We start from the raw sequence: 22,490 nt of genomic DNA, 5'->3' as shown, positions 1-22,490 counted from the left end.
ATGTGCAGCTGACCGCCCGCCGTCCGTTTCATGCTTGTTGGTAATGCATCCCATAACGCCTTTTCGTGCTGCCTCGCTGCTGCTGCAATGTCGCAAGTCTTGTCACTTCGCCATGGCCAAAAACATCCCATCCCAGTCTTGGTCGTAATAGGGAGACATGATAACCCCTCCTCAAGCTGAAGTCTTCAGAGACCGCACCTTGGGTGATGCGATACTCGTTTCCGCCTTGCGCTTTCCAAGCACTGGCTCTGGTGTCCGTCCCAGACCAGGTGTGCTCTCACGGTCTCTTGTTGCTTCTGCATGACATGAGGCGTGATATGCCCGGTTGCCTACCAAGACCGTGTCCAGCCACACCCACTCCTGCGCCGTGTCAAGCCACTTGTTCTCAAACCGATCCTGACAGATCGGGCACACGGTGTTGATCCCACGCGACGGATCTGGCACAGCAATGTACTTGGGCTTGGCGGCCTCTGACGCCTTTGAAGCCTGCGCTGCCACCTCGTCTGGCCCAGGGATATGGTCCACGTCGACAGCTTCCCTCGACTTCAGCCAGTCCTAGTTATCATTAGTGATGGGTTACAGCAAGTAGAGATGGATCGAAACTTACACGTTGGTCGACATACCAACTCCGGTGCATGCCTCGCTTCTCGGCTTCGTTGGCTCGTTGGTGCACACGGAAATGCCAGTCCATGTGGGCAGTCTTCTTCTTCTTGCCCTCCTCATCAGTTCGGAATCGTCGGCCACATTGCGTGCAAGGAGGTCCAAGATCATCGTGGAGACGTGAAACCAAAGAAGGGTGGAATCTGGTAAGAAATGGGTGTTAGTTACCATAACGAATACATTGATACGGAAAACTCACGGTTGCTTCAAAGCGGCCACATTGATACCACCACTAGGCGGAGCGTTGAAGTTTGCCAACATCCCAGCTGCCTTGGTCGAGGCCAGTAGGCTCGCGATGTTTGGGGGGACAATCGGTGCTGGCGGCGGCGCAACAGGAGCAGCCGGCGCAGATGCTGGCGGAAGCAAACCTGCTTGTCGAAGTTGCTCCAGGAGGGACATCGCACCCCCGGCTGCCGGTGCCGGTGCCGGCTTTGGAAGCTCAGCGTGAACTGGAGGTGGTGATCGGATGGCCACATTGGCATACGCTGGAGGCTGTGGTGTTGGTGTCGAGTTCTGAGGCGTTGCTGACTGTCTCGCCATCAAGGCTGCCAACGCACCCTTGCCCAACAGAGAGTCGAGCGTCACACCTCCCGGTGCCGCAGCCGCGGGGGCTGATGAAGGGGCTACGGACACCGGAGGCATTGGACGTGCCTGGACGGGTACGGGAGGAGTTGGTGTAGGTGTAGGTTTCTGGGCCAATGGCGCCATCATGTTTACGGCAGCAAGTTCAGTTACTTTGTTCTTAATGAGCTCGAGCTGGTCCGGAGGCAAGCTAGTGCTCTTCACAATGCCCTGGAGGTCCAGCAGCGCTCTTAGTCTGGTCTGAACACTAGCATCTTGAGGATTCCGCGAGGCTTCAGCCTGCATCGCCACAATCAGGTTCTGAATGTCATTGCTCAATGTTTCTATGCTTATCCCAGCGGGGGTGGGCGTCCCACCGACCCCGTACGCCCCGGGATAGGGAGGTTGGAAAGGTGCAGGTGCAGAGTTGTTAGGTTGAGGTGTTGAGTGAGGGGGGTAATAAGGAGGCTGCGAAGAGTTAGCTTGAGCCTTGTCGGCTTGGGAGACACAACTTACCTGTTGGCCTGGGAAGGGCTGCCCTCCGTTCGAAGGGTATTGCTGAGCTGGATAACCGGGCTGCCCTCGCATTCCAGGAGGCGTAGGAGTATCACGATGGGGGATTGCCGATCGTGGACGACCAGGCATCATTCCTGGCTGAGGCATACTTGCGGCTCGTGCTTTCATGAGCGCATTCTCAATCGGACGCACCAGCTCGTGTGTGAAGACAGGCCTGCTGTCCATGGATCCACGAACCGGCTCCTTCCACGTCCGAAGCATCTCCTCCATCTTGCGGCGAACAGGTTGATCGACTACCGCATATGATTCCATGAATGTTTTGAAGAGGTTGCGACCGAAGTAGAGGGTATAGGGCGTTCCGACATTCTTGACGATCGAATCGAGCACGTATAAAGCTGGCAACTTCTTGTTCGGGGGCGCCTACCATTGCAAGTTAGCCTTGTATCACCAAGAGAATGAAAAATATCGCATGAATCTAGACGAGTCGTTCGCATGAGAGATCTGCCTACCTTGAGGATGTGCTGCTGTAAAACCTCGGCAATCGCCAGCGCATGTTCGGTATTCTCGCGAGCAATAGTAGTCAAGTTGCTGATTTCGAATCGCATGTTGGAGGAGAGGTCCTCCAGCGCGAGGCGGTAATCCTCCGCGACCTCTGCAGAATCCGAAGTCATGATGATGGATGAATCTGGTGTAAATCAAGTCGCAAGACAGAAGATGAGGGATAAGAGATTGGTACGGAGATGAAGAGGATGTCTGGAGGAAGGGGGAAAAGGCCAAGTGGTGGCAACAATGAAAGTGGTCAAAGGCGAAAACAAAGATATCTCCAGAAGCAGACGCCAAACGATCTTGCAGCAGGGGGCAGAAGCTTCCGGTGCAAGGCACAACAGTGCGTTCTAATCTGCAGAAGTTTATTCCCAAACAAGATCTCCCTCCTGGCACGGCACGCGCACAGCTCGTCTAGCCCTAGTACCAGTATTCCCAGAGCACCCTTGCGAACGAACGAACGCTGCAATCAAGAACCAGCAGACATAGCCCGACGTCACCAGTATAAACACGCGCGCACGCCTGTTTTGGGCTCTCGAATGCGCGGCGCTGCGATCAGGACAAAGAGAAGCTCTGACGGGATCCGAGCAGGCGCTTATCGGGTTTGCTGACCTTGGGAGTCAAAGGTGTCGCGTGTCGAAGGGACTGTTTGCAAATCGCACGTCAAGTCTATCTGAGGTGATGAGTCGAGGGGAAGCCTTGTCACGTGTTTGCTGTATTGGCCGAGGTGTCGAATTAAGGCCCGTGACAGGACAAGGTGATCGGTCGGTGATGATGTGAGGGAGGGAAGAGAAACGGGAACCGAGTTTGGGTTCTTGACGAAGCGTCCCGTCGTTGCCCGCAAGTTAGAAGGCGCCCACCCACGTGACTCCCGGGTCGAAGTTGCCGGTACGTACCTCACATTCCACGGCCACACCACCATTGGGCACCATTCACGATATCATGACAATCAAAGCGAACAAAAGACTGTCAGAACGATCGATTTTCAGTAAAGGTGACTAGTAAAGAACTGTTGGCAAGGACAAAGCAAGCCGTAACTAAATCCGATGGTCCTTCCCAAACGAGCCGCTGGGTATTTCATTAAAACATTAAGCCAGACTCCCTGCTTCCAAACGCCTTTCTTTGTTCTCATTGTCTCCATGCAACGAGCGTTGCCTCCGTGCTTGCCTCGCTTTCTCCCCAGATTGAACCTTCCTGCATGCTTGGTCTTCCTTCTTCGCCAAGCTCGTTCTTTTTGTCCTCCTAGAACCGCGACATGTGCGCCTCAGAGTAATAGCTGCTGCGGCGACCGTTGTTCATAGGGTGGAGAGCCGTATCGGGACGCCGAACAGTGGGCACGATGGGGCTGCGACGCTCTTCCTCGTAGTCGTTATCTCCATTGATGTGACTGTGGTCGAAGTGAGGACCAGCGTTGCGCTCGACATCGACGTCGCGAGGGATGGGCTGGCTGATGTTGGGTCTGGTGGAGGCGTTCTTATTGCCACGGTTCTTCCAAAAGACCGACATGAACTTAGCACCAGGCTTCTCATTAAGGGAGCTGCTGCGGCTGGACATAGGCTTGTGGAAGGACTCGTCATCGCGGCTCGTCGCGAGCTCGCCCTCGATTCGGACGATGCGAGCGTTGATGCCGTTGGCCGAATCGCGGAAGATGAGGGAGGCAATGATGTTCACGACCCCAAAGGTGAGGCTGAGGATGCCAGCAGCCAGGACAAGTCGCCAAAATGGGAGTCCGATGTTGTCGGCAGAGTTGGCAGACTGGTTCAGCTTCCCCAGGACGTTGCAACCGATGAGGATCATGGCGACACCGAGCCAGGTAAGGCCATGATGCTCGGAAAGGACAGGCCAGGTCTGACGGAAGTACGACTTGGCAATGGGAAGCTCGGATACGATGAGGAAGACGGCGGCCGTGCTGGTGAAAAAGAGAGAGGTGGCATCAAAGAAGAACCATCCGTTGGAGGTGTCGATCTTGATGATAAGAGTCCAGCACGCCACGACAGCGGCGAGGAGACCGATGATGGTAAAGCCACGGAGGATCTGGAGGAAGATCATCCCCGGACCGCGGAGACCTGAAAACATGATGGGTGTAGTAGATTGGTAAAGAAAAAGTGGTGTAGTGTTTGGGTCGATTTGCGTTGATCGACGAGATGTGGATGATTTTGATAGATGCTCTTCGGGAACGAATCTCGTTGGGCTGAAGAGAGGGAGCGAAGGTGCGGTTCTAAGAAGGAGTCAGTGACAAGCACAGAAAGAAGGAGGTGCTCGCAGATGGGTTCTTACCAAATGACCTTGGTGATGAGAATGAATCAGGAAACGTTTGCGCGAACAGTGATGTTCTCTTGGTGAAACTGATGTTTGTATAAGAGAGAGTGATCAGAAGAGAGGAAGAGGTCGGAAGAAAGAAAGGGGTTTTGAGAGCGAGAGGGGAAAAGTGCCTGAAAGAGAGCAATAAGTATTGATGACGGATCCAGTCCAAAGGTCAATATTCCAACAATGACAATAGAAGCGAAAGGGGAAGTTTTGAATGATTGAAAAAGTGGCGTCAATGGTGGTTCCTGAACACCATTGTCGAGGCTTTGAATAGAACTGAACAATAGGAAGTGAGAGAGGGCTGACTGTCACTGAACAGAACAGGCAGGCTCATGCAGCCTTTAAGAACAGCTGCGCATATCAGTGCATCAGTGTCGACGGGCCCTTGTTGGGTAAATCGGGCATGCAGAAGAGGCGTCCCCATCCCTGCTCGCCAGTGTCAACCAAGCAGCAGCTGAAGCAGAGTCTTGGAGGTGTCGCGTGGAGGGGGATGCAGAGGAGCGCATCGCGATTCGCCGTTTCGTCCAGATTGACTCGTTCTGAGGTGCATTCTCGGTGTCAGGCTCCACTCGGGCCCGTATTGTTGTCAGAGGATGAAAGAAACTTCCAGCTCTGCTGTCTCATGGCCGCGATATCTGGCCCAGGACGCGCTCCCCAACAGAGGTCCGTCTCACTTCACAAGAAGGGCGGAGGTGCCTTGGGTGGACAGCAACAGGTCGCAGCGACTCGGACCAGTCGACCCAGGCCAGCGCCTAACTCTGGGACTTGGGCGATTTCATCAGCGAGCGGTTCGACTCTTGATGTTTGGGCGGGCGTCACTGGATGGTTTGCTACTCTACGCATCTCAAGACCGGGGTTGAGGGAGGGAATGATTGGACGAGCAGTTTCAAAACGTCGTTTCAGAAGCCTTCTAGCCCAGAGGTGGGCCGCGTGGGAAGCGCTAAGTGGCCTGGCAGTGAGCCGCATACAGGGGTGGCACGCCACTAAAGAACATGAGATTCCGGGGAGCTGCGACTCACACGCGGGGGACATTTGGGTGCCACGAAGCTCGACATGATGCACAAATAAAGACCTGAGGCTCCAAGTTGGGTGATGAATTTTTCTCATGATTGCGAAGAGTCATCTGTTTTGTGACCGGAACATGAGGGCTCGGTTTCAAAGAACCGGCTGGTGTCAGAGGTCAGCCTAACCCACATTGGATCCATCGCTCAATCTATGTTAGGCGCCCGTCGTAGTAAATTGTCCTTCCAATCTCCAAATCAATAAAGACGATACCCGGAGCTTCAACGTTCTCGATCTGTTTTTAGATTTGATCTTGGCCTACCAAGAAGATAAATTTGACTCTCGTTTTCGGGTCCTGTTGGCCGCTTACCTCTCGGCCGCGGGTCGACTCCAGGCGCTTGTCCATCCGGCTGGTAACCGCGAATCGATGCTATTTTGGATGAACCGGACCCATCAGCGATTCTGTAAGCGCCCGCTCAACAACCGCAGATTCTAGGCTACCGAACAGGTCGCCAATGATCTCACCATTATTAAATCATTCCATGTTTGCGAGTCCTTTTAATAGAGGAAATAGACGAGCTGAGTCACTTCAGACTCGTTTGGCCCTGAGCGAACAACATAAAAGAGCACTACTGCTCACCATCATAGTGTTTCCCAAACTACTGGAGGTGATACAAAGGGGAGTTACGTACTACGATCATCTTGTGGAGATTTGTGATTTCGGTAACCGTGAGCATTCCGTTAATGTTGTGAAATGTCCGTCTTGGGTGAACAAATATCGGGCGGCTGCCACCCTCGTAAAGCAGGTCTTGGTGGTCCTTGTTGATACATCTCCCTAGTGTCGTCTATTGCAGTACAAGTCCCATTTCAAATTTTCTTGGTGAAAAGTGTAATTATGAGAGATCCTCAGGCCTGCATTGCGTTCTCTATTCTTCTGGTGCTTTGACCTGTCTTGGCAATTTTCATTTTGGGCCGAACATGGCACTCTTCCGACCTTGAGAGAAATCTCGAACAATGAGTAAAAATACAACGAAGAAGAGTAAAAAGCTCAAGAGAATATGACTAGGGAATCAGAAAAAAAAAAATTAAAAATTCAAGTAAACACGACGAAAGAAATTAGGCTCTCCAATGGTGGCATAATATCCATCCCTCACCCCAAAATGCTCTAGGGTGTCTCCGACTTGGGAAGCATATCTAGTGCTCATCCTTATACTTCGAAAAGTAGGAAAACACGCCAGAGTGATTGAAAGACAGAATTGACATCGTACCAATGTTTCTTTTTACCTTACTCTTAGGAGTAGTAAGTGTTCTCGATCTATCAGTAAAGTCGTAGGGAGTTGGTTAAACTCAATGAAGACATCGTCTGGGGTTGTCAATACGGGATGCTCATGTTGGTGCTTGCGGCAGTCTCCACGACGTGTTTCATATCTCAGCCCCTGTTCTACCATCGAAATCTGATTCGAGGATGAAGATGGGTGCTAAGAATACCCAAACATGACTGATCGCTGCCACGCTCGCTTAATGCTGGCGCGCTCAATGTATGCTGAGTGATCGGGCGCTTAACGCAAGGCAATACATACCAGCCCTTGGCCACTGTGTTTCGAGTAGCCAAGGGCCTTCTTTTCAATCTAAATGAATTAGACAACGCTTAATCCTAAGCGATCGATCATATCTCATCACGAATGCTATCTTCAATACGCCGTCGGATCTTCCGCAGCAAACCGGATCATGACCGGACCACCAACGGAGTTCCGGCCTCTGATTTCCGGGCCCCCGGCGCTTCAGCCCCTGAAGCTCCGTCCGAACCACAACCCCGACGGGCCAAATCCTTCTTTTATTCTGGCATCAAGACACTTCACAGCTCACAGGACGATAAAATTGAGTAAAGACTCGCTAAGAATAATTCTAAGATTTAGATTACCTTCTAACAAGGTCATTATTAGCATCGTCTTCATCCACGGTCTGAACGGCGATTGTGAAAAGACATGGACCGCCAAAACGGAGATACAGCCTTGGCCAAAGGTCTTTCTTCCGCCAGAACTTCCAAACTGCCGCGTTCTGACGTACGGATACGATGCGGGTGTGGTCGACTCCTCCAAAAATCGAGTCTCAGATCATGCCTACACTCTGTTGACATCTCTCGCATCTTGTCGACAGTCTGCCGAAACGGTACGTATTTCCACGCCACAGCGTTCTCCCACTGACAATTTTAGGCTGAGAGACCGATCATCTTTGTCTGTCATAGTCTCGGCGGATTGGTCTGCCAAGATGCCCTGGTGGCAGCCAAGCAGCGTCCCGAAGCACATCTCCAGAAGATCTTTCACCTGACCCGAGGTATCGTCTTTCTGGGGACACCGCATCATGGGTCAAGCCTCGCAAAATGGGGAGAGATGTTATCTCGCTCCGTTGGCATGATGAAGCAGACCAACACTGAGATCGTCCGGCTACTTACGCGCGACTCGGAAGTTCTCGCTCGTATCCAGGATTGCTTCCACACATTGATCATGGCCCGGAACAAGGAGGAAACAAACAACATTGAAATCACCTGCTTTTACGAAGAGCTCCCCATGAAAAGGATCGGCGTGGTTGTTCCAAAACACTCAGCCACTCTTCCCGGATACATCTCGATCGGAATCCACAGCAACCATGCTCAGATGACAAAGTTTGGCAGTCGGGCTGAGCCAGGATTCGTGGCAGTGTGTGGTGAGCTCAAGCGTTGGGTCAAGAAGATCGAGCAACAGGGGCCGACTGAATCAAAGAGCCACCACCCTGGGCAGGTTACTGAGGCGGTCCCGCATTATCTCATCCCCTATACCAGCAATCCAGACTTTGTTGGAAGGTCCGATGTCATCGAATCATTGAAGGACCAGCTTGGCCACGCGGAGTCTACGCCACGGAACAAGGCACACCTACGGGCTTCGCTATGCGGTCTCGGTGGTGTCGGGAAGACCCAGGTTGCACTTGCGTACGCCTACTGGCTACAGGAAGCTCACCCAGAAATTTCACTCTTCTGGGTTCATGCCAATAGTGCTGAACGATTTGTCCACTCCTATGCTAACATCGCTGAGGAGTGCCACATCCCTGGCTATGATGAGTCGAGCGGTCTTGACAGCCTGTCGGTCGTGAAGAGCTGGCTTGAAAGCAAGGATAGTGGGAAATGGCTGATGATCATCGATAATGCCGACGACATGCAGCTCTTCTTTCCTTCAGGGGATGGGGAGAAGTTTTCCGATTACATCCCCGAGTGTGCTCACGGCACCGCTCTCATCACGACGAGGAATCTGCAAGTGGGCTCAAGGCTCACGAGAGGGAAGCGCCCTATCGAGGTCAATAAGATGGATGAAGACGAGTCAGTTCAGCTTCTTATCCGTGGACTTCAAGGCATCGACGAGGATCCCATAGATCTCTTACGACTCTCATCTCGACTCGAGTTCCTGCCTCTTGCACTCGTGCAAGCTTCTGCCTTTATTCAGGAGAACACCATCACTGTCGACAAGTACCTGGAGCTCTTGGATGGGAGCGAAAAGGGCTTGGTCGATCTATTGAGTGAGGATTTTGAGGCAGCTGGGAGAGACTCGGCAACACCTCGTGCTGTCACCGAAACCTGGATCCTTTCTTTTCAGCAGATCGAGCGACAATATCCCTTTGCAGCCGAGCTTCTCTCCCTCATGAGTCTCTTCGATCGACAATCAATCCCCATGGATTTTCTCGAGTTCTACAGTGAAGAAAAGGAAAAGAAGCCCAACAGTGCTATACAACTTGTCAAGGCTCTTGGCATCCTCAAGGCTTTCAGCTTCATCATAGCTGAGAAACGCGGCGATCACAACATGCACCGTCTGGTACAGTTGGTGACCCGTGCTTGGTTGAATCGCAACGGCACCAAGAACGAGTTCACAAGATGGGCGCTCCTGGCAGTCTCGGATTCTTATCCTTATGGCCACTTTGAGGACATTTCAACATGCAGCGCATACCTTGCGCACGCCTACGCCGTCTTGGATTCGGATGACATCGATTCACAGACAGAGCCGAAGCGCACTGATTCAGAGACGGAGGGAAAATTGGTCAAGGCATCTCTCCGCCATAGAGTCGGCGGGTTTTTCTTGTTCCAAGGTCGATACGCAGAGGCCGAAAGACTACAGCGACAAGCGATCAACACAAGGACGGAACTGTTAGGAGCCGAGCATCCTGAAACACTAACAGTCATGTCCGATCTTGCCGCTGCTCTCTGTAATCAGGGCCAATGGGAAGAGGCCGAGGAATTGGAGGTGCACATCATGGAGACAAGGAAACGGCTGCACGGAGAGGAGCACGAGCAATCGCTAGATGCCATGAACAACCTCGCTTTTACGATCTTTGAGCAAGGTCGGCTGGAGGAAGCAGGGAAGCTTTGGAGTCGGGTGTTGGAAATCAGGAAGCGTGCGCTTGGAGAAGATCACTTGGATACGATCCTTGCTATGAACAACCTCGCCACAACACTTGGAGGCGAGGCGGAAAAGGAGCTCCAGAGGCGCGTCATCGAGACAAGAAAGCGCTTGCTCGGAGAAGAGCACCCGGATACTCTGATCAGCATGGGAAACCTAGCGATGACGCTCTACGAAAATGGAGAAACGTGGGAAGCAGAGGAGCTGCAGGTGCAAGTGCTGGAGGTTAGCAAGCGGGTGCTCGGAGAAGAACATCCCGATACCCTCATCGCTATGACAAACCTCGGACGGACTTGGACCTTGCTGGGAAAGCTCTCTGCAGATACGAGGCACCTCTATCCTGACGTGGATATGCTCGGCGATGCTCTCGCCCTCCTGCAGGAATGCGTTCGCCTTCGGCGTCAGGTGCTCGGCGAGGATCATCCGGACACGCAGGAGTCGTGCGAATGCCTAGAGGAGTGTCGAGTTGCATTGAATGCCGAGGCAACTCAGCAGAATAGCCAGGTGGAAGTTCAGTTTGCCGAACTTCCAGACAAGACAGACGACTGAGCTACCTACCCTTGCTTTGTATAACAGACTTAGACTGTAGATGTATTTAATAGCGAGCGACGTTTTCATCGGAACTCTCATTGTGCAAGTCTAAACTAATTTGAATATTCTTGTGGCAAAATAGTAGGTATTTCTGTCAATAGGCAGGATGTTCGTTGCATATATCATAAGTCACAGACAGACGGGCCAGAAAATATACAAAACACCAGAAGATTAAGAGGGTTACCTAATTGCTCTTGAGTATTATAAAGATGTGTATAGAGAATTCTATAAAATAATCCAATAATTTAGAGCATTTTTATATATTCTTGTTATACTCTATTGATAATCTGAAGGGAAGAAAAAACTAACAGGTCTCTTATTTTTTTCCTCAACCGGGGTGACATCTTGGAGCATTTCAGGGTGAACCGTGGAGGATGAATCTGTGATACCCAGGTACCCGTAGACGCGAAAGTCGAGTTTTAGATATCCTCAATCATAACATGTTCCAAATACATGGTGTCAGAGAGAGAGAGTTACTATGGGCACTGTACCTCTGGTTTCGTCCCGGTCCTCGACGGGCATGCCGATGCTACTGTGGAGGCTGAAGATATTGAGGCTTATCCATAGCAGCCAGGAAAACTGTCACCAAGGTCACTGGCGTAAGCTTTGTCATCAGTCTGGGGAAGCGTGCTTTGATAGTCAGATGGCGAACAGCGAGTGAGAGGCCGTGGAATAGCCCTGGAACAACCCGTGTCTAATTTCGTACAGAACACTTCCATCTGTAGAGACTGAGCTGAAACAAGTCCGAGGTCAGAAAAAGAAGCTTACTAGATACGACGTTGCGTTGAAATTTACCGTTGGGTTGCATGAGGCTTCGGTCCGAAGGGATAAACGATCAAGACGAATCCTATCACAGATGTCGTAGGATAGAAAGTCCGTATTTAAACTGATCGACCATTTAAACTTGTTAATACAAGATAAGGCGCATAATGCATGGAAGCATGCGAAGATCTAATTAATAGCTTTTAATAGTTTCGTCTGGTGGTGAATCCTGTTCTAGGGGAGCGTTTGTAAGTCGACATCATGACATCACGTAGCTGCACGGCATCACACTTGGGTATCGTTTCCAGATGAGATACGAGCCCAAAGACAGAGAAAAAAATAACGATCTTACTGAAAACCATTTGGAAGATCCTCCGAGTGTACACGGATGTCCCAATTGATGTCGTCTTTGCAATGTCTTGCTTACCCGTGAGAACTGGTCCCTGACAGAAGGCCCTCCGCCAAGACACATCCTCAGCCCTATTTCCAGATTCGGGAAACAGATCTGCCGGGAGGATAAACATCCCCTGGCGCTAGGAATCTTTGCCCCATGGGCGCACGATAAGCGCGCCTTGGCAAGCCTGCTCTTGCACTGCCATGCAACTACATCAAACCACGAAGTTTGTAGGAAAAAAAAAAAAAAAAACTCGCAGTGTTGCATTGAACAGCACGCCATTGGGATGCTTATTTCATGTGGGAGGCGTTGGTCTTGCAATTGGCTTTTTCGGCACATGCGGTAGAACCCCCCTCCCTCCTTTAATTTGTTTCTATATCGATGACGGCTCTTGAAATACCGAACAAGGATGGAGGCCACTCCCGTCAGCTTGGGGAAGCCGTGCTAACCGTCTTCCCGCACGAACCGGGGAAAAAAGCCAGGTCTAGACTTCCCGGATGGAGGCTGATGCTTTCTTCGGATCTTACTGGGACCGAAGGACCCATTGGACCTTGTGTATGGCGTCATGATAACTCCCAAAGTAAGCACAGCAGTGCCTCACTCTCGCAGCGAACTCAAAATTGTCATGATGCACCGGTCTCCTCCGTTTTGGCCACTGGAGGGGAACTCAATCTTGACTACATAACCAGGCTGAAGCCCTCCCCTCACATCTAACTTCAAACCATCATCACTCGTTCTCTTTTCATCATCATATATATACAAAAACACAATATGCGTTTCTCAACACTCTTTGCCGCCGCTGGTATTGTTGGCTCTGCCGTCGCAGGTGCCCTCCCGAGAGGCTTCAGCATTCCCAGCGGTAATGGCTTTCCCAACCCGAACCCTCAGCAAGAGCAAAAGATCTCTCTGCAGGCTGGAGGAAAGCTTCCTGGTGGTCCTCTGCCTACTCAGCTAGGTCCTGGGTCTACCACTGCCTTCCAGCTCATCGCCTTTAACGAGCTCTTCGAGACCGCCTTCTTTAGCTCTTTGCTGTATAACATCACCAACAGCGTCAAGGGCTTTGAGGTTCCCAAAGATAAGCGTGATGAGGCCGAGAACGTCATCAAAACTGTTCTAGCTGTAAGTTTTCCACCCTCTTACATCGTATTCACTCACCAACACCATGACAGCAAGAGGAGCAGCACGCCATCGGAGCCCTCGCGACTCTCAAGTCAGCCAACAAGTTTGCGCCCTCGCCCTGCAAGTACAAGTTCCCCACCTCCAACCTCAAGGACGCCATCTCCCTCGCCGAGACTTTCACCGCCGTCGTCCTCGGCGTCTTGCAGGACGCCAACGTCATCTTCAGCAAGGAGGGTCTTCCCGAGGTGGTCCGTCTCATCTCGGCCGTCATCGGTCAGGAGGGTGAGCAGAATGGCTTCTACCGTCTCTACCTCGACCAGATCCCCTCCGAGTCGCCTTTCCTGACCACGGTTCCTGCTGCTTTTGCTTGGTCTGCTCTTCAGGGCTTTGTTGTTCCTGGCTCGTGCCCCGAGGATATCAAGCAAATCAAGCTCCCCATCTTCCCTCCTCTGCTGGTCAACGGCGGCGCCATCGCCAAGATCAAGGCCAAGGACCAGACTCTCTCCTTCGAGGCGACCCTCAAGGTCTCCAAGGCTGCCGAGAAGGTCATCGCCTACAAGGCCAAGACTGGCGGTCTGTACATCACCTACCAGACGGGCCTGCAGCCGCCCAAGAGCGTCAAGGCCGAGAACGTGCGCTGGGTCGGCAACACCATCAAGCTCCAGGCCAAGTTCCCCTTCAACGAGCTCGTCGCTGGCGGCTTCACCCATGCCGCGCTGACCACCGCCAACAACTTCCAGAGTGTCGATGATATTCCTGCTCACACTCTGGCCGCCCCTGGTCTCATCCAGGTGCAGGAGCCCATCTCTGGCAAGGGTTACTACTAGACGGCCCGACCGGCCAATCTGACGATCTATTGGGAAAATTACATCTTGTTTGGTGCTATTCTAATAATATTGTAATTGATTGATTGTTACCCTCAAAGACCGGAGAGTGACTGTTCCGATGTAGCGTGTAAGCTCCCGCCCCTCCATCTCGGGTAATCGGAGTTGAAGACGCCTCTAAACCAGTGATATGTCGTGGTTGAGATGCACTAGCCAGGGAAGGATTGGACTAGTTGCGGTTGGGTGAAATCATGTTTCTGTAATTGACCCAAGGCTTGACTTTTTGGCTTCCGCAGGGCTGAGCCTGGAACACAGCCCCTGGGGAGCTCCTGGACCGTTTCAACACCAAACAAGGCTTCATGAAGATATCAATCTCGGGACTGATGGGTATCCTATCAAGCCGAGTCTCTTCAGCCTCATACAAACCGGAAGAACAACCACCGGATCAAGGCTCCGTATTCATTATCTCGTGTGAATGGCCGATCTTGATGGCCAAGCACAAATTCAACAGAGCAGGGTCGTATCCGCAAGGTCCCGTAACTTTGAGCAAGAAAGAGATGGGCGGTTTCAAGAGTAACCTTGATCGATAAATTTCCCACGTGCATAAAAAAACGCTTGTGCGCGACGATATTACCCAGAAAACCATCATCATGCAGCATCGTCGTCGATAATATCCGCATCAGGCTCATCTGGGAGGTTCTCATTCATGCGGATCAGCAGCTCCTTTAGCTTGCGCCGGTTCTTCCTCCAGGTCATAATGTCCTCTTCTTGCTGATCTCGTATTGAGGGCGTCACCTGGTTCCCATTCTCATCTTTCAGATAGTCTGGTATCTCGTCCTCGGCGGCTTTCCGGCAACCTTTGTTGTTTGGTCCATCGCCAACGTGCCATGAAAGCGGTACCAGGTGCGTCTCTTCGACATGCTTGTTGAAGCTCTCGTCATCGTCAAACTCATAAGGTTCTTCTCGACGTCCACACGACCCCCATAGACACTGAACTGAGTTACCGTGAACGATGTAGACGTGCCGCCGCAGCGTTTCAAGGTTGTGCAGCTCCGCCTTGCAGTCATCCCACTCACACAGGAAGGCGACAAACGGCACGTCAACCCGACGGTAAATGTCCCTCGGTGGCGGCGAAGGGTTCTTGGGCCGCCGTCCTCTCCGCTTCGGGAAACCGTTGAGATGAGGCCGGGTCTTGATTTGCCGGGCCTGACGGGAGGCTGCGGCTGTGAGCTGTCCGTCGCGCTTCTTGACCGAACCCTTTGGTCTGCCCCGACCGCGAGCGGGAGTGGTTGAGGCTGTGTCGCTGGAAACTGCAGTTGATGGTCCACTCGGACTCGGCACGGCGAGAGTGCTGACTGGTTTGAACAATGTTCTGGGCTCTCCCCGTGGTGTCAAGTCCGAGATGACAGGACCGTCGAGGTCCTCATCCGTAACGTTGACCTCATCAAATGAGCCCCAGTGTCCCGGTGATCTGGTCAGTACGACGGCGATCTTTGTTTGACGGCTTGGTGTCAAAGAGTTTTGTGGTGGGTTGGCGACCTGCTTGACCGGGCTCTGAGTGTGACTTCTCGTTGGAGCATCCCTGGCCAGGGGGTCTTCTGATTCGATGCTTCCAATATCCGAATCTGCTCGTGAAAGGTGTTCTGGTATGTTGAAGGGTTTTCTTTGGCTCCCGGCGCTCTGGTCGAGGCTATTAATGTCCATGTTGCGAGCTTGACACGCTCAAGCAGCGCGTCGTGTTTCAGCGAGGCGCGTCGTATGCCGGGGAGATATATACTATTAGATGAATTCCTGGCGTAGAGGATGATCGACAAGGTATTCCTGAGAAATAATTACTGATGTGAGTTGGTTATTAAGGATGTTGAATGATCAATGTCCGGTTCTTGAAAGTTGATGGAGAGAAGGCGATGATTGGTGGCGCGACTCAGCTCACGTGCTCTCAAGCATCCCTCCTGGTGGGAGGTATCAAACGAAGTCAACGTCAAACAACAAACGCCCTCGCCAATATTTGAAGCCTCACATCACGATCGAAACACCAAGCAAAAGGCATACATGCAAATACATGAGCTGTTCTCAATTTGGCCTCCAACAGCCAGATCACGTGCATACTCGAAATACCTTAAAAGGTTGTGAATCATTCTGCAAGAAGCCTACCGAACAGTATTGTTACAGGAATATCATAATCATCAGTCTCATCCAATCCGTTTGCCTCCCCATGTACCCAAACCAATTACACCCTTACACAAAAGAAACATTAGACCTCGGTCTCAACATCAGGCTTTCGCCCATCTAGCGCTCCCAGTTTAACCACCTTTCGCACGGCAAACTTGGCCTCGTCCTTGGCAAACTGCATGTTTCGCATCGGTCGCCATTGCATGAGACCCCTGTGTCGGCGGTGCATGTCTCGGCTCTCGGCCCGGTACGACTTGATCTTCTTGATGGGGTTTAGGCTGTTGCTGCTGGCCTGAGAACCGCTCGTCGCGCTCGTGTTAGCAGTCGCGTTGGTGTCCACAGAAGGGCGGCCATTCTCCGAAGGCTCTGAAGGCTCCGTCTCGGCATCTTGGATGCCCAGATCGGGATCAGAATCGTCATCAATGTCGTCCTGGTCAAAGTCGTCGTACTCCTCGCTATCTTGAGAGGGGCGATCGCGCTTGGCCATCAGAGCAGACGGATCCTCACCGAAGGCTCCGCTCCAGTCAGTGCCGTCCTTGGCAAGCCACTTCGCCTTTTGCTTCTCGTCTGCTTGAGCGAGAATGTCTCGGCCATGGGTCAAGGACTCGTCGTGAAGCTTCTGGATCACAGGAGGAACCTCAGCGTGCACCTCTTGCTGGCGCACACCCTCGGCGTAGCAGGCCTCCCAGGTCTCGATTGTCTCGCGGGTATCGTTGGAGCTGACAAACTTGATGTGGTCCGAGTCTGTTCCAGCTGAGAAACGGCCTCGGAAACGAACACGGCCAACCTGCTCCATCTCGATATCCGGGATGGTGCGGTAGTTCTCCTCAGTGATGTAGTTCTGGGAGAGTCGCATGCTGTTGTTGCACTTCCAGATGGGAATATCAAAGTCGGTCTCCTCACCGTCAACGAGCTCCAGAAGCCACAGTACCGCATACGCGTCGGGACTTCGCTTTCCACTAGGGTAGAACTCGACGAAGATGGGTGAGCTGTAGCGATGACGAACAGGCAGGCGAACTTTTTGGGTACCATCTTCACCACTAATGTCGAACTTGAGACCGTCACCCTCGCGAGAAGAGACTTGCTTCTTGACGTTGGCCGATGAGCCGCCAGTCCTGAATCGGAGTCTGGCCTGGTTGGCAGGAGCATAGTTGGTGGTGGTGATTGTGTCAGAGAGGAACTCAAATGTGCCAATATCCCAGCCAAGCTGAGGAGGGGGCAGACGAAGCTCAACCGATCGGAAGAGGAGCGAGATACGGATACGACCAAAGCCGATGCCTCCGTCGAGAGGATACCATCGAGTGGATTCGCTGCTCGTCAGGAGAATATCGGTCAGCTTAAGAGGCACAACGCCGATGATCGGATCATGCTGTCGGTTGCGCGAGTCGCGAACCGCCACAGTGACGACGCATGAGCGCCAATCGCGGACGAACTTCTCAGTTCCGGCGTTGAAGATGGGCTGGGAAGAGACAACCTTGGTTCGTGTCTTGTAGACAAGATCGTCGTTGACCAAGATGGTGCAGTACGAGCTGGGCAGAGACTTGGCTTGTTCCTCCTTGACCTCCCCAGCCTCGGGCCGTGCAGGCTCGTACTCCTTGCCCTTCCTCTTACCTTCGGAGCCCTTGATGTTGGCGAGCTCCAGGCCAACGATCTGGTGGACAACAACGCTGAGAACACCAGAAGGCCACAGGGGGTCGGGAGGGGTGTGGATGACAGCGTCTTCCTCCTGGGTATCGATGGAGCCCTTGTTCTCCTGAAGCTCGGGCTTGTCAGCGAGTTCCTTGGGGAGGTTAAGATCTCTGCCGTCGGTTCGAAGCGCCTTGCGGAACTGAGTCTTTCCAAAGAAGCCGACTTCCCAGTGAAGCTCACCAGGCATCTCACTCTCAGCCTTGACACCTCGGAGCTTGGAAACCTGCGGAAACATCTTGCCGGGGTGCTGGATCAGCTTCTGGATGCTGAGCTCGACCTTGCCAACAACATCGTCGGCAGATGATCGATCGCTGTCCCAAAGTTCGACCGACAGCTGCTCATCAGCCTTGAGAAGGTCACTAGTGACGAGAAGGCCACAACTCTCCTCAAATACGGGGTTGAGGTCGTCCTGAATGACACGGGTGCAGAACTGAGGCTTGGAGAACTTGCTCCAGCTGATGGTGATGTAAGGGTCGGAGCCACCGCCCTTGCTGCCACGCTGATCCTGCTTGCTGAGACCAACAGCCTTGTGGATACGGATAAACATGACACCAAGTGCAAGGGTCTCCTTCTTGATATCATCACCCTGGAGCATCTTGCTGAGATCAAGCGTCAAGCTCTTGGGCGCCACATACATGGATGCCGCTGCGCCAATAGCCCAGTTGACAAAGTTGGAGATAAGAGGCAGGTTAAGAATGTTAACGCCCTTCTCAATCATGGGAGTACATCCAGCCTGCACCTTGGGGATGCCCATGAGAGTGAAAGTGAGCGTCTTGAGGAAAGGAGGGTCGGGGGTCAGCTGGAGGCGGATTCGAGCAGTCGCAACAAGACCGATAAGCTCGACCCAAATGGGCAAGGGGACACCGAAAAGTCCCTTGATACCAAGATAGAAGACCAGCTGCATGCCCATGTTGCGAGCCTTGGAAGCAATATCTTGGCCAGAAGGCTTGGCGTGATAGGCAATGGCAACTTCGAGGTTGTAGAAGGAACCAGCCTGCTCGTTTGCAGCTAGCTCTTCGGGGTCAGTTATCTTCTCGTTTTGTCGGTGCTGCTCATCCTTGATGTCCTGAACGTGGGAGTCGGGTAGAGCTCGCATGTTGAGGATACGAATGGGGTTGTTGCCCTGCGAGATGTCGGCGACGCGAACGTGTTCGATAATACCAGGAACAGAGGCGGCCATGACATCCTCAAGACTGCTTCTGGTTAGCATTGAAACTCTCGGGCGAAGGGGTTCACTCACGTATCGGCCACAGCGGCAAACATCTCAGGGTTGATAAGCCCCCACATGATGCCCAGCATGGTGTTCATCCATTCCACAGACTCAGGGATCAGGTTCGCGGTAGCGGTCTCGCCGCGCTCTTGCTCGCTTGACCATTCGAGATCTCGACCCTGTCGAATCAAGTCCTTGGTCCAGAGGAAGACGCCAGAAGAGACGCAGAAGCCCAGAGGAATCAGACCTAGCAGACGACCGCCAAACATCTTTCCAATAAAGACAATGGCAATAAAGATGCCGATACAGAGAATATTGGAGCGCTGCTCGAGAATCTCAAACATGGGCTCGTAGCTGATAGAGGGAGTCTTGTAGAAGAGGACTGAAGTTTTTTCGCTGCGAATTGGGACATCAGAGGTGGCGCCCTCCTGGACGGGGTCGGGGGGCGCGGTAACATCCTGGGCGTAGCGGTATTCTTCTCCAGATTGCTTTGACGAGGTCGCGATGGTCGCGGGCTTGCCTAGATTTTCATTGGGGACGGATAGCTAACAATCAGGGTTAGATTGGCCACTACATGTCTCGCAGTTACGGGACATACCTGTGGGTTCTCGACTGCTTCAGTAAAGTCAAGATCGGCATCCCGAATATCGACATCCTTTCCCGTGACTGGATCTCGCACCTTGCGAGTATCCTTCTTTCGGCGGATGGCCTCGGCTCTATCGTTCTTGTGATCTTTGGTCTCACCATGGATCTTGTTCTGCTTGAGCTCCTCGTCGATAGCGGCATCGCGGGCCTTCTTGTCCTGGTCCAACTGCTCCATGAACTCGCGAACGTTGGGCACACGGTTCCGGCCGCTGTAATGCTGCCGGCCCGAAGGCACTACATGCTCCTGGAAGTTCGACATGTTGGCGAACTTGCGAGGTAGAGGGAGAATTAGGTGTAGGTGAGCTCCCCAACTCGGGTATAATGATGATGAATGGGAAAGAAGGAGGAAAGAGGAACGCGAGAAGGTCAGGAAGAGGAGAGCAGAAATATTGACACGGACACCAACTCAGCTAGCGTCACACAGCAGCCTCCTCCTTCGAGCTTGATTCATCATGGAACGCAAACAACCAAGGAAACTCGCATCCATAGCAGGCCATGATGTAAATGTCGATGACGTCGATGCCGCGGGTACGTACCGGAGATAGCTCCTTGTAGTGGGGGAGCTTTGAGCAGCTTGCGGCCGCGATGGCGCTACACGTCGATCCGTTTCTGGTGCCCGAGAAGCCGCGTGTAGAGGGGCCATAGCGGGAGCGCTCCCTGTAGGACCTCTAATGTCTGGCAGGGTTTCAGCGCCACGAGAAAGCCTGTGACGTTGATGGAACTATCACCAACGGTTAATCTCAAGCATCAGTTCTTGATACAATGCCTCCCCCTAGAAAATCAATAGCTTGAATAAGCATCAGACAACTTGATTCCTGCAGGCCAAGGCTGAATCTGTCCATCAAGCGTGTTCAAAGGTCCCGGATTCTGGCCCAGCCGGACAAGGAACATGTCAGTCCGAGCTAAAACCAACGATGGCGCGGATCGTCATCCCTCCACCGACAAGAACTTGCGTAAATGGCTTGCACACCTGGGACGATCGGTGAAACGACGTTGATCTCGATGCATTTCTCTATTCGTCTATTGGCGTACCCTCCAATCCCCTTTGCACGACACCACCGGATATCTCCAAACAACGCCAGGTGTTTCTCAAAAATCACCGACAGCTTCTATTTCTGGGATCCAGAAGATGTGGGCTCGCCCGTTTCTGCATTGATTTCAACGCCAGACAAATCACCTGCCGGCACCATTTTGTGAATGCCGTCGAACTTCTTGTACTTGAGTGAATCAAGGTCCACATCGTTGAACTGTCTCACCTGGAGGGATGTTAGTTCTTGACACAATCCAAGCGGCTCGTGGGTGAAGATATTTACACTGATGCCATAATATGGCTTATCGGGCTTGAATCTCTTGAAATCAATGCCGATGCTTGCACCGCACTTGGGGCAGAACATGTGGTCGCGCGTCTTGGTGTTGAACTCGTAGCGCGACACACGTGCTTCCGAGTCGTGGTGCCATTTCACCTTTGGGTGAAACGGATCTTGGCAAGTCAGCGGCTCGTCCTGCAGGAGAATCTGGAATTGAAGACTTACAAACGAGGAGGTACCCTCCACGACGGCAGATGGAACAGTTGCAGTGGAGAACTTCGTGCTCAGGCAGAGGTGGTGAGAGCGTCACTGAGAGGCTGATGTAGCCGCAATGGCAGCCTGCCTCGTACGTCGCCTCGGCCTTAGGTTCTTCGGTTGCCATGATGAGAATTGTTGGAAAAGGAAGTAGGTAAGAGTGAGAATACTGGCTGTTGGAAGTTGCCAAAATCGCGGGGCGGATGGTTAATAAGTTCCGCCTTGGGCTCTGTATAAATAGATCTCCAGCTTCCTATTTTGGACTCCGACACTCCGAAACTCATGAGTTTCACCGACTGGGTCTCGCTAGATAAGAGGGGGTAAAAAGGATGGAGATCCTGGGCCAAAATATAAATTATGTTCTCCCGCCCCGGTTGAGAAGGCGTTGGTCTTTTCCTTGAAAGTGCACCCATCGGATGCTATATCCGAGTCTGGAACGGCTTCCCGATCACCAAACCGAGGCGGCGAGTCGTGTTCCGAGACGACCTCTGTATGGAGCAATCACCAGTAGCTTATTAATTCGCTCCTTTAGAAGAACCCTTGGGTTCATTTTTAAGAAGTCTCGTCATGTCTTGAACACGAAATAGGGAACCAGCGTTATTTGTAAGACTCATTGTAGGAGGCAATCTGCCCACCCAAGACAACGTCGCCATTTCAAAAGTTGAGGATAACGACAAGAGGAAGGCAATTGAGAGCGAGAACCGACTGTTTTTGCATAATTCTTCCAGTCATTCTCGGGCTGTTGGGATTTTCGCATCCATTCTTTGCCATCTTTCTTCACTCCGCCTGTGTTTCTCAGCATCATAGATTGCGATTGCCTCGTTAGCCATTAGCAGTTCGAGTCTTAGCCAGGCTAACAACCCAGAGCTTAACATCGGCTGGCGTAAATATGTGCTAGTGGCTTGAGTTCTCCCATCTACTCGGATCCCAAATTCTCTTGTCACAATATTCTTGATTTACCCAGGAGCTAGACGGGCGCAATATGGACCAGACAACAGCGGCGCGGACTGCTAGCCGTGACCTCACCACAGAAACATCCTTAGAGCAACTGGAGAGAATTGGGATGGGCTTCTGCGGCAGCGTCTGGGCCGATGTGAATTCTTCAGCCAACCAGACTGCTTCATGCATGAAACGAGAGGATGGCGGCCCTGGCAGATCGATAACCAACGAGTACCATATCCATCGGCTCGTGAACAATGCTGTCAACTCAAATCCCCGACACGCCGCCAGCTTTCGCATCCCTTTATGTCGCGGTTTTCTCAAGAAAAGCGACGCAGACTGGTCGAAGATCCTGTTGCGACTGCCACCAGGCTCCACGCCCTGCAACGCGCTGCTCAGCGAGAAGGTTCAGCCAGTGTCAGAGACCGCCCGAAGATTGCTGGCGGTCAATTACGCAAAGGACCATGATAGTGAGTTGATTGTGGGCGACAAGAAGAACGAGCACTGCCTCATCCGACCATACCTTGGCCGCAGGAGACACGGCTGAGCCAGAAGACCGGGAAAACCTGCGTT

The 22,490-nt window shown here is 52.4% G+C and overlaps 8 protein-coding genes across 8 annotated transcripts; 3 read left to right on the top strand and 5 right to left on the bottom strand.

The window, feature by feature from the left end:
* Positions 1 to 171: 171 nt before the first annotated feature.
* Positions 172 to 2,408, bottom strand: NCS54_01066200 (Hypothetical protein; the record flags this gene model as incomplete). Its single annotated transcript, XM_053155963.1, has 5 exons — positions 172 to 555; positions 608 to 803; positions 860 to 1,689; positions 1,738 to 2,157; positions 2,247 to 2,408. The coding sequence occupies 5 exons, from the start codon at positions 2,406 to 2,408 to the stop codon at positions 172 to 174; spliced, it is 1,992 nt and encodes a 663-aa protein (XP_053011938.1).
* A 1,114-nt stretch (positions 2,409 to 3,522) lies between these two features.
* On the bottom strand, positions 3,523 to 4,356 carry NCS54_01066100 (Hypothetical protein; the record flags this gene model as incomplete). Its single annotated transcript, XM_053155962.1, has 1 exon — positions 3,523 to 4,356. One exon carries the CDS (start codon positions 4,354 to 4,356, stop codon positions 3,523 to 3,525), a length of 834 nt encoding a protein of 277 aa, XP_053011937.1.
* Positions 4,357 to 7,271: 2,915 nt separating this feature from the next.
* NCS54_01066000 (DUF676 domain-containing protein) lies at positions 7,272 to 10,559 on the top strand (the record flags this gene model as incomplete). The annotated part of the gene is made up of 3 exons (XM_053155961.1): positions 7,272 to 7,471; positions 7,533 to 7,758; positions 7,803 to 10,559. 3 exons carry the CDS (start codon positions 7,272 to 7,274, stop codon positions 10,557 to 10,559), a joined length of 3,183 nt encoding a protein of 1,060 aa, XP_053011936.1.
* Positions 10,560 to 12,486: 1,927 nt separating this feature from the next.
* Positions 12,487 to 13,703, top strand: NCS54_01065900 (Hypothetical protein; the record flags this gene model as incomplete). Its single annotated transcript, XM_053155960.1, has 2 exons — positions 12,487 to 12,876; positions 12,927 to 13,703. The coding sequence occupies exons 1-2, from the start codon at positions 12,529 to 12,531 to the stop codon at positions 13,701 to 13,703; spliced, it is 1,125 nt and encodes a 374-aa protein (XP_053011935.1). The 5' UTR covers positions 12,487 to 12,528.
* A 645-nt stretch (positions 13,704 to 14,348) lies between these two features.
* Positions 14,349 to 15,404, bottom strand: NCS54_01065800 (C2H2-type domain-containing protein; the record flags this gene model as incomplete). The annotated part of the gene is made up of 1 exon (XM_053155959.1): positions 14,349 to 15,404. One exon carries the CDS (start codon positions 15,402 to 15,404, stop codon positions 14,349 to 14,351), a length of 1,056 nt encoding a protein of 351 aa, XP_053011934.1.
* A 550-nt stretch (positions 15,405 to 15,954) lies between these two features.
* On the bottom strand, positions 15,955 to 19,675 carry NCS54_01065700 (Hypothetical protein; the record flags this gene model as incomplete). Its single annotated transcript, XM_053155958.1, has 3 exons — positions 15,955 to 18,754; positions 18,802 to 19,316; positions 19,370 to 19,675. 3 exons carry the CDS (start codon positions 19,673 to 19,675, stop codon positions 15,955 to 15,957), a joined length of 3,621 nt encoding a protein of 1,206 aa, XP_053011933.1.
* Positions 19,676 to 20,525: 850 nt separating this feature from the next.
* NCS54_01065600 (CENP-V/GFA domain-containing protein) lies at positions 20,526 to 21,105 on the bottom strand (the record flags this gene model as incomplete). The annotated part of the gene is made up of 3 exons (XM_053155957.1): positions 20,526 to 20,672; positions 20,730 to 20,896; positions 20,949 to 21,105. The coding sequence occupies 3 exons, from the start codon at positions 21,103 to 21,105 to the stop codon at positions 20,526 to 20,528; spliced, it is 471 nt and encodes a 156-aa protein (XP_053011932.1).
* An 855-nt stretch (positions 21,106 to 21,960) lies between these two features.
* Positions 21,961 to 22,464, top strand: NCS54_01065500 (DUF3669 domain-containing protein; the record flags this gene model as incomplete). The annotated part of the gene is made up of 1 exon (XM_053155956.1): positions 21,961 to 22,464. One exon carries the CDS (start codon positions 21,961 to 21,963, stop codon positions 22,462 to 22,464), a length of 504 nt encoding a protein of 167 aa, XP_053011931.1.
* Positions 22,465 to 22,490: the final 26 nt, after the last annotated feature.

The sequence above is a fragment of the Fusarium falciforme genome, chromosome 8 (genome assembly GCF_026873545.1).
Source record: "Fusarium falciforme chromosome 8, complete sequence".
In the NCBI taxonomy this organism is placed as follows: Eukaryota; Fungi; Ascomycota; class Sordariomycetes; order Hypocreales; family Nectriaceae; genus Fusarium; species Fusarium falciforme.
This window is presented reverse-complemented; position numbering and strand designations above follow the sequence as displayed.